The following is an 11,016-nucleotide window of genomic DNA, read 5'->3' as shown; positions in this document are numbered from 1 at the left end:
GATGTGAAGGCCAGGTAGTTTGATGGCACTATAATCTCATTTCTGTAGGTGCTCAGTCCAATAATGCAGATCACAACATACTCAATTAGGAAAAATTTAGTAAGCACCTACTGTGTGTCACGCTAAGTTCTACAGATAAAAAGAAAGTCAAAAGACAGTCCCTGCTCTCCATCTCCAGCCTCTCACCACACCATCTTATCTGTAACCCTTGTCCACATCCTCCTAAGATCTTTTGCGGTTAGTCACCTGACATTATTAAGTGCCTACTATGTGCCAAACACTAGGGATGCAAAGGACAGTGCCCATTCTCAAGGATCTCTTAGTCCATGGGTGGGGAGCCTGCAGCCTTGAAGCCATATGTGGCCCTCTAGGTCCTCAAGGGCAGCCTTTTGAATCCAAACTTCACAGAACAAATCCTTTTATTAAGGAGATTTGTCTGATAAAATTGGATTCAGTCAAAGAACTACGACCAAAGACCTAGAGGGCCACATGTAACCTCATGGCTGCAGGTTCCCCACCCCTTTCTAATTCTGATGAGGGAGAGACAACAAAGTACAAAGGATATAGTCAGGACCCATTGGTAATAATTTGGGCAGGGGGCACTAAACATAAGTAGGACTGGGTAAAGCTTCTTGCAGAAGGTAGGACATTAACTGAGCTTTGAAAGGAAGCAGGGATATGTAGGGAGAGCATTCTGAGCATGGGGGGCAGCCAGTGAAAATGTCTTGTTCAAGGCACAGCAAGAGGTCTAGTGTCACCGAATCATAGAAAGTCTGGAGGGGAGTGAGGTATAAAAACTGGAGAGGTAGAAAGGGAATAGTTTATAGAGAATTTTTTTTTTTTTTTGCTTTTTGGAGGGCAGTTGGGGTTAAGTGACTTGCCCAAGGTCACATGGCTAGTTTTTGTGTTAAGTGTCTGAGGCTGAGTTATAGAGAATTTTTAAAGCCAAACAGATTTTATATTTGATTTTTGAGGTAATAAGGAGCCACTGAAGTTGACTGAAGGAAGGGTAATATGGTCAAACCTGTGCTTCAGAGAGATCAATTTACAGCTGAAGAAAGGGTGGACTGGAGTGGGGAGAGACTTGGGGCAGGGAGACTGAGCAGCAGGTTACTGCAATAGTCCAGGTGGAGAGTGACCAAGACCTGTAGCAGGTTGGTGGCAATGCCAGAGGAGATAAGGGGCCATATACAAAAGACATTAGAAAGGTAAAATTGACGGGACTTGGTAACGATTTGATATGGGAGCTGAGAGTAAGTAAGGAGTCAAGAATAACACCTAGATTGTGAACCTGGGTGACTGACTGGGAGGATGGTGGTACCCTTGGTAGTAACAGAGAAGTTAAGAAGAGGGGTGGGTTTGGAGGGGAAAACAAGGAGGAAAAGATGAACAGATTTGGAAATTATGGATCACTGGTAACTTTCAAGAGAGTTCAGTTAAATGGTGAGAATGAAAATCTGACTGCAAAGGGTTGAGGGCAAAGAGACGAAATGGAGGGAGCAAGCAGACAACTTTTTCAAGAAATTTGGGTAAGAAAGGTGGAGACCTCAATCCTGCCACCCAGAATGGTAGTGGTCTTTTCTGCTTCATGAGACCTGCAAATTAGATGTCACCTTCATCAGATGTCTAACATAGTAGGACCAAGGGTAGAACCAGCTTCATGTAGTCAATAGAGTGCTTCACTCAGTAAAGAGACCTGGATTCAAATCCTGCCTCAGAAAATTACTGTATGTACAAGTCATTTAAACTCTCAGTGCCTGTATTTCCTCATCTGTAAAATGGGGATAATAATATAAGTACTACCTAGTTTAGGGGCAAAAGGATGCTAGATGGAGTGTGGTGGCACATGCCTATAATCTCAGCTACCAGGGAGGCTAAGGCTGGTGGGCTATGCCAATCTAATGTCTGAATTGTTTGGTATTAAAATGGCAACCCTTTTGGAGAGAAGGGAGGCACCAGATTGGTCACTCCCAGGTTGGAAGAGGAGCAAGTCAAAGCTCTCATGCTGATCTGTAACAATAAAGAAATCAATAGTGGAATTAAATCTATGAGCAAACTACTTCCAGCCTGGCTGAGCTAAGGAGACCCAGTTGTTTAAAAAAAAAAAAAAGACTATTTTGTTGTCATTCATTTGTCTTCATTTGGGGCTTTCTTGGCAAAAATACTAGAGCCATTTTCTTCTCCAACTCATTTGAACGATGAGGAAACTGAGGCAAAGAGGGTTAAGTGACTTGCCCAGGGTCACATAGCTAGTAAGTGTCTGAGGCTGGATTTGAACTCAGGAAGATGTCTTCCTGACTCCAAGTGTGGCACTCTATCCACTGTGTAGTCTTGTAGTCAAGAAGACTTGTAGTCTTGACTTGTAATCAAGAAGAAATTAGTTCAAATCCTTCATATATTTACTAACGTTGTTAAAATGGGGCAAGTCAGGTAACTGCTCTGAATCGCAGGCAATTCTCAAAGATTTATCTACAAAGTTATAGAAGGTCTTACAATGTGCTTGGGTAGAGGAAGTTCTTACATAAAAAAAAATCACAGATCTTTGTTTTACTAACTTCTCTTTGACCACCTTGATCACCAAATTTATAGGATTATTGTGAGGAAAGCACTACAGGAATGTGGGCTGTCATCCTCATCTTCATCCACATCCTTGGGCATTCTATTGAGGGCTTCCTTCCATCTTGGCATCCAACCCATTCCTGTCCAGATCTCTCCATCTTTCAGATAAAGAGAGTAGTAAGAGTATTTTTCAAATGTCTTGTTGAAATATCATGACTCGGTATTTAATAGCATTTTCTTGCCCTATTAGTCAAGCTAGACCAGTGGTGCTTCTCTGGATGGTAATTCATAGGATCCTAGACCTAGGACTGGAAGAAACCTTAGATGCATCTTATCCAACTGCTTCATTTTACACAGAATCAAGCCTAGTTAGGTTAAGTGGCTTGTTCAAGGTCACAACAAGCACTGAATGTGGGAGGTGAGATTTGAATATAGGTCCTCTGACTTTAAAATCAATTGGAAAATAGAAATATGCTACTCTTCCAAGGTGTTTTAAATGAATATTTTCAAACAAAATTCCACATGATACGGCTGGATGATATGATTTGATTATCTATAAATTTCCATGGAGTATAGAGGCCATTCTGAGGAAATGTGTTTGCTATATAAATAGTTCTTGTGCCCCTTTGATGTGACAGGTCAGCTGTGTCCCTGGGCTCCTGTACTCATGATCCCAAACTGCTGGTTGCTCCCAAAGATTATTTCTTTAACATGATATTTATTGGTGATATCCACTATTATCCATCCACTATTTTCTAAGACCGTCAGTCCTAGAACCCCAGAATTTAAACAACAAGCTATCCTAAGGGGAAATGGAAACATATAAGTAGGTGTAAGCAAGCTGCAGGTATGACAGAGAAACAAGGCAGTGAAAAAAGAATTATCAAGCCTATATGTAATCAGAAAAGGAAGTCGGCTGGTCATGTGATAAGCATGAGTGAGAAAACATGGACAATGCATTGGTATATGAGACCTTCAGGTCTGCAGTTATAGTAAAGAGACAACGTGGTGCGGCGGAAAGAGGGCTGGATCCCTCCAAGGACTTGGGTTCAAATCCTGACCCAGACACTTACAACCTACATAATCTTGGGCAAATTATTTCAACATTCTAAGACTCAGTTTCCTTAACTGTAAAAAAAGGAAGGGCAGGTTTGACTAGATGATCCTTAAGGTCTGTTCCTGTTCAAAATCTGTTATAAAGAAAGGATTCATATGAAAGCAGGGCTAAGGTGCTCACAGACTCAGAAGCCGTGGAGAGCATTCCAACGGTGTGAATGTTGCATTTCTTCCCGTTAGTAGCAGATGGAGAGGGGTTGGAGTCTCAGATTCCTTGCGGACGGTTCTCCCCTCGCCTTCACAGTCAGCTCTATGCCTCCTAGTCCCCCTCCACTCCTCCTTCCACTCCTCCCTCCCTCCTTCCCTCGGCCCCCCTCCCTCCCTCGCCCCCTGCACTGGCTTGGCTGGCTCAGGGCTGAGTCCAGAGCTCTGCAGTGTGACTGGGGGATGTGACTTTTCACACCAGCCCTCCAGGTGCACACTAGCCCCCCAGCAAGGCAAGGACTGGATAAAGGTGCCTTCCCAGCCCCTCAGATCGGCTTCAGACCCCCTACCCTACCCAGGTCTTTGCCACACCTCGGCCTCCCTCTTCTCTGTGTTCCCCGCGGACACCCAGGAATCTTCTCCCTTCCTTCTATCTCACCCCGCCCCACCCCCCAACCCCGTCCTTCTCCCTCTTTTTGCCATCCCTCCCGCCTAATCTCCCCGATCCCATCCTGGGAAGAAGAGTGCTCCTCAATCGCAGCCCGGGTTTGGGGGGGGTTCTCTCCCACACGTCCTCTCTGCCCCCCCAACCCAAAGCAGCGTCCCCCTCCCCACCGGTGCCCTCCTAGAGCCTCTCGGGGGCCAGAACCATGGCGGCTGGAGGCAACCGGGGGTCCCAGGCGTCCACCTTGGTCCAGTGCTTCGGGGGTGCCCTGCTGCTGCTGCTAAACCTCCGGTGCTTGTCGGTGAGGGCTGACGGTGAGTAGGGGAATGAGCGTGCCAAGCTGGGCGGGCGGGTCGCGGGTGACCCCCACTTCCACACCCTCCCACGGGAGGCTGATACTTTGTATCAAGTAGAAAGAATTCTATTGATGCTGAGGACTTGTCTGGGACCCTGAAGGGTTGCCATGCTGAGCCAGAATGGGATCCGGGGTGTCAGGAGAAGTGGAGAAGGGCTGGGGGGGTGGCGGTGCATAAGTAGGGAGGCTGGAGAAAAGCACCCCTGGGGACGCAGGATGCCCTCCTTCCAGTAGCGCATTCCCAGAAGAATGATTCCGAGGGACTTTGTTTCCCTCTTGTGGAGTACCCCCTTGCCTTCTCTCCCTGCATCCCCACCAGGGAGCCACCTTCTGGGCTCTGTGTGTGACTGAGCTGGACACCGCAGAAGCGCTGGGGAAATCTAGGGGAACCGAGGAAGCCCGCCCCCAGCCTCTGCCCATGTCCCCACAGACCGAGAGCCCAGCAGCCCGTGGAAATGCCCTATCTCCGCGCCTCGAGGTTAGGCTTTGCCCACAGGGACTGTGACTGGGACAGAAGGGAACTAGGATCCTGGCCCCTCCTGCTCAGACAACTTTCTTTCTCCTTTCTGACTAGGCAACCCTTCTGAACCTTTACAAGTTCAAGACTTTTCCTTTATCTGTGGCTTTAAAAGAAACCCCAAAGTGAAAGATGCCCCAGAAGCTGTAGACCATTAACTTTAGAACTCGTCTTGCCCATCCTCCTCATTTTACAGATGGGGAAACTGAGGCCCAGAGGCATGAGGTGACTTGCCCGAGGTTATACAACAAGCAAGTGGCAGAGCTGGCATTTTCATTGCTCTTTCCACTGCAGACCCCTGTGGCCTATCCCTCCCCCCCTAAGACTTTTTAGACCCAGAGAGGGCTGGTTGCTTCACACTAGGTTTTGTGTTCAAAGGAAGATTTGACTTTTTAAAAATTGGGATGATTCAGATACCTTATCGATTGATTTGACAAACACCTTCAGGTTGCCTTTGGGGGGAGGCATGGAGAGGTATTAGGCTCCATTGAAATAAAGAGACAAACTATTGGGCAGGTCATTCACTTCTTACAGCTTTGGAGGGAAATTGGTTCCTCATTAACTTTGGCTGAGCAGGAACTTCATGGATAAAGTCAAGGGAATGTCTCAATTTGTTTCAGAGGCTTTGCAGTGACTCTGTAGAGTGTGTCTGCATGTGTGTTTTAATAACCCTTCTGCCAGAAGAAAAAAAAAAGAAGCATTGTAGTAAAAGGGAAAAGGAAACCAAGAGAGGAAAAGTATTATGATTATGATTGTTATTAAATTTTTCACTGCTTCTCATCTCAAGTGTCAGTGTTGAGGATCTGAGAACTCTTCTCTTAGGGAAGATTGAACAGCTTCTTATTTCTTTCTCCATATCCTCTGAGAGAGAGAAGCTAAGGGAACATACTTGTGCTGATCAGAATTATTTATTGGTGATATGTTGTTGTTAGAGTATTTGGGGCTGGCACTCAAGAATTTCTTTCTCTTAATATCCTTTGCAAAGAATGCAAATGTAATCAATGAATATGTACTAAAATAAGATGTATTGAAAAGAGGTAGTCAAAAGTTTCTTTTTAAGTCCATAATTTTTTTTAAATAAAGTTTACAATATAATTTGCTTCAGTGGATGCTAAGATATTATAGGGCATGAAAATGTGTTCCCCCTCCAAAAAATAATCTAGATCTAGTTAAAAATATATACAGATCCTCTCATTTGTGAAAACTGAAGGGAAAATGTCATTGAGCTGGCCATTTAGTAATGCCACACCCAAAAACAAACTGCCTCTTCCACTGGCCTCCAGCCAGTACTACATCTTCCCTCCTTTCTTCTCTCTTTCTTCCTTTCCTTTCTGCTTTCCATTTATTTCTTTTGTTCTTTCTTCCTTCCTTTCCTTTTCTTCTCACCCCCCCCCCACCATAGAGAAATGTACAGGTGTTTTTGTACCAAACATTTATGTATAAATGAGGGTGATAATTTACCTCAAAGAACTATCCCCTTCTTCGCTAAATATTTCCATGAATAGGTCAGATTTGGGCATCTAATTAAGAATACCGTAGATAAGAGATGGGGGTGGTGTTAGACAGGATGAATTTGAAGAGGAAGAAAAGGAAATCTTGAGAAGTGTTAAGGGGTTATTGCTAGTTAAAGATCAGTCAGAAATAAGGAAACACTGTCTCTGAAATTACAAGAATGTAAGTTAACTGGAAAAGATGATTTTGTTCACAGAAATTTGATTAGGGAAAATGCAGGAGCACATCTATTACTTGTGAGACATGAATAAGCCAGAATTGGAAGACACTCTAAGTCCTGAACCATATAAGTTTTAACATAAGCAAACACATAATTTCATAGCTTCATGGAAGAGTAGAGCTGTGAAACCTTTGATCTCACCTAGTGCAACCCCCAATGTTCCATATCTTTGAAGACCCAGTTCAATATATTTTAAGGTTATGGAGAACTTTAGATTTTGCAATTTCCCCATCCAATATGTCATCCTTCTTTTATACTAACATCAACTCTATGAAATAGCTGTAGTATAGTGGAAAGACATAGAGATTTCAAGTTAGAGGAGTGTGATACGGTGGAAAGAACCTTGGCTTGGGAGTCAGAGTAGCAAGGTTCAAATCCTACCTCTGATGTGGTTGGTGTAACCCTTACCAAATCATTCTCCCTGGGCCTCAGTTTTTGTCTCTGGGGGTTGGACTCAGCCTCTTACCCCTGTTCCAGGTCTTTGAGCCTATGATCTGAGTTGTTCCTTCCTCTCTCTTCTTTTGTAAAATAAGGGAATTGGACTAGGTTAGATATAAATTCCCTCCCAGTTCTATTAAATATTCCATCCAACTCTTAAGTCTATGCTCCTAAGTAGAGGAAGCATTATTATTCCCATTTGGCAGGTGAGAGAAAACCTCTTTATTATCAGTAACTTCTTAACTGAAATTTAGCATTTCATTTAATTATGAGCATAGAAAACAAAATGGAGACAATCTCTGCTCTAAAACATCTGTAACATTATCTGTGCATTCATATCAACCAATAATAAAATGATACTCTCTTCCCCCAAGAGAGTAGAAAATCAGAAAGTGTTTTGTGGTTGAGGAGTAGGGCTCTTAAAGAAATACAATTCCTGGCTAACATTTCGCCATCTTCTATTCTCTAAGTGGATTGGAATCCAGTTAGAAGGCATAGCAATAGGCAGTTGACAACTATGTAGCTCAAGATTTCTCTAGAACAATCTCTGGTGAGCCTATGCATGGAGTAGATCTGGTCAAAAGAAAACCACAAAAGAAAAAAAAACCTCACTGTGGTGGTGGTTACCCAGAACCAGGCAAAATGAAGCTCTATTATCTGCCGTGTTAGATAAGAATCAAATCAGCATCCAGGATCCAATTTGGAAATGAGTCTGATTAATTTCCTTACAGGTATCTTTTTTATAAAGTGAAGAATCTTAAGTGATGTGAAGAAGGAAATACCCCCCCCCAATCTATCTGTTCCCTTAAGACTTGCCAATTCATAAACATTTATACTTACTAACTGTGTGACCCTGGGCAAGTCACTTAATCCTGTTTGCCTCAGTTTCCTCATCTGTAAAATGAGCTAGAGAAGGAAATGGCAAACCACTCCAGGATCTTTACCAAGGAAACCTCAAATGGGGTTGCAAAGAGATGACTGAACAGCAGCAAAACATTTATTAAGCTCCTACCATGTGCCAGGCACCGTCCTCTGGGGATACAAAGAAAGGTGAAAACCATCTCTGCCCTCAAGGGGCTCACGGTCTAATGCCAGGAGACAGCATGCCAACATCTGTACACAAACAAACTATATACCGGAAAAACTGGAAATAATAGACAGAAGGAAAGTGTTAGGATCAAGGGAGATATGGACAGCCTTCAGTTTGAAATATCAACCCGTCGACTGACGAGCAATTACTAAGCACTTCCTAGGTGCCAGGCGCTAAACATACAGGGTTTTTGAGGAAGGGGAAGCTATCTCTATTGAGAAGCCCTGATCTAATACAACAAATCAACTAATACTTCATTCTGCTACAGCAGAGGGTAAAAGAAGTATATCCTGTGATGTGTATTGCATTCTTGACACTCAAATAACCCATGTTTATAATCGTTTGATCTTCATAGCAACCCTCCAAGGTAGGTACTAGTAACATCCATTTTATGGATGAGGACACTGAGGTTCAGAGAGATTAAGAGCTCCAGGATCACACAGCTCATAAACATTGGAGACTGGACCAACCAGGTCTTCCCAGCTGCTAATCTAGTCCTGTCTTGATGCCTACTTCTAATGATATCTACAGAGCAGTTGTCAGCCTTGTGTCTTGATAGGTGCCCTTAAGTTCTATTGTTTTTTTTTCATCATTGTACTCTACTTCTACCACCTTACAGCTGTAAGAGTCAAAAGAAAACCCAGGGCTGAGCTAAGGGGAATAAACTTGCTTTATACAAGGTGTCCCAAAAATCTTTGTGCAGTTTCCAGCTTTCCCAGACTAAAACTGAACTAAGACTTTTGGGACACCCGTACTATCATTTAATTGAATAAACATGTAAGCCCACACCAGGACAAATCTGCATGTATAATCATTTTTTAAAAATTCTTTAAATTCTGATCCCTGTCAAGTGGCTTTACTCTCTCCCATAGTAAGTGTTGGGAGGGAGGTCTCTTCTTCACATTCTGACTCCCTAGTTTGCCTTCTTTCTGGCTGCCACAACATCCTTCTAGTTCAATTGTATTTTGCAGATGCTAAGTTGTTCTGACAAATAGGATGTCAGGACATATTATCAGTTGAGATTTCTTTCCCCTCCCCCACCTCCATCACCCTTTTTGTTCTTGGAAAGCAAAAAGCATGTGTTTCTTTCAGAATTTGAATTAGGTGGAGTCTCACAAGATTTCAGACCTAGCACATCTTTCATTTTTTAATTGTGGGTCAAAAGGAAATGCCCTCACAGCAGGTTACAGGGAGGGGTGGGTGGATCATGTGGAAATCCAGGACCTTCATTTTTCCAGCAGTAAAACCATGTTGCCTTGTGTTAGCAGCATGAAAAACATATAAAGGACTAAAAAAAAAAATGTTACTAACTTGAGTTTTTGCTGAAAACTTTAATGCTGCTGTTCAGTCGGGATGCAGGTTTCCAGTGGAACAAAGAAACCAGTTCTGAATGCCTGTTGGGTGAAGAAAATAGAATGAATCACAGTGGGTTGCATTCTCTTCACGAGGGCTCACAGAATACCCATGAACATTAGCATACTCAGAAGACCAGAGCCCCCAATATTTCAAGTGTGAGGATTCTTTGGGCATGATCTGAACAAATAAGTTAGTAGTTAGGGCAACCACAGAAAGTGACTGGAAAATGGACACATTCATTTATATACACATATAATACATACACACACCATGTGTATACATATATTTCCATTGGAGGGGGAAAGACAGAGTGGATAGAGAATGGAAGAAAATGACATTTTGTAAACAAAATATCAAGAAAATTGAAAACTGGGTCTAGAAATAACCCTACTTCTCCCCTAGACACATAATTCCTGCTACCTCTTTTTTTTCCAATGAAAAGGAGAGTAATTGTGAAGAAAGTACACCTTTAAAAAAACCCTACCTTTGGTTATTATTTTAAGGCTTTTTATCCAAGATGGTCAAAAGTGTTCTTCTTCAATTCCTGTCCCCACATGAGCAACAAGATGCAGATTTGCATTGAGAGAAAAGTACTGGGGTTTTTGTGAGTAGTAAAATGTTTATTTCCTTATTTTAATAAAAAGGCAGTAAAGACAGACTTAAGTAATTAGAAAGATTAATTGTTCATGGTTGGACCATACCAATATAATAAAAATGACAATAGTACCTAAATAATGCACTAATTCAGTGCCATACCAATCATATTACTGCATGAAGGTGGCAGAAGCAGGCACTGTGTGGCACTTGGAGCTTGGTCAAACATCTAAGAAGCCAAGGTCATCCACTGCAACCTGGGACATCACCAGTCTCCTTGACTTTTGTCCAGCCACTAGATTTTGATGACTGTGGAAGAGAGAGTGAGGCTGATGACTTTGCGCAACTCTGCCTCGCTTAAATCCAATTTGTATGACAGTTAAGACGTCACACAAAGTCACTGGTCGTTTTTGAAAATGAAGGATGAACAACAAGTATTGACTCTTCCAGACAAGTTATTTTGAAAGCAGCTGTTCCTTTCAGATAGCTAGAAGGAAGTGATTATAAATCCATTGAGAATCAGAGACCCAGCAGATGAGCTCAGAAACAACTCCTACTTCTTTGTCATTTTACTGTTCCTTTGATCACTTTTTTTTTTTCAGGTGAGGCAATTGTAATGTAGTTCCCCAAAGCATAAGCCCTCACTTACCAGTATCATTGTCTGTGCCCT

At 42.7% G+C, this 11,016-nt stretch overlaps 1 protein-coding gene across 1 annotated transcript in view; it reads left to right on the top strand.

Annotated features, from left to right (window-relative positions):
* Nucleotides 1–4,029: 4,029 nt before the first annotated feature.
* The window catches only part of SUSD5 (sushi domain containing 5), a 102,553-nt gene continuing 95,566 nt past the window's right edge, over nt 4,030–11,016 (top strand). Inside the window, exon 1 of the mRNA XM_069086139.1 lies at nt 4,030–4,578. Within this exon, the coding sequence (XP_068942240.1) occupies nt 4,470–4,578 (109 nt within the window). The 5' untranslated portion in view covers nt 4,030–4,469. The remainder of the gene's footprint in view (nt 4,579–11,016) is intronic.

The sequence above is a fragment of the Petaurus breviceps genome, unplaced genomic scaffold (genome assembly GCF_028583685.1).
Source record: "Petaurus breviceps papuanus isolate PSGF00001 unplaced genomic scaffold, PetGlider_PUasm1.0 178, whole genome shotgun sequence".
Lineage (NCBI taxonomy): Eukaryota > Metazoa > Chordata > Mammalia > Diprotodontia > Petauridae > Petaurus > Petaurus breviceps.
Note: the sequence above shows the minus strand (reverse complement) of the source record. Positions and strands in the feature narration are given on the sequence as shown.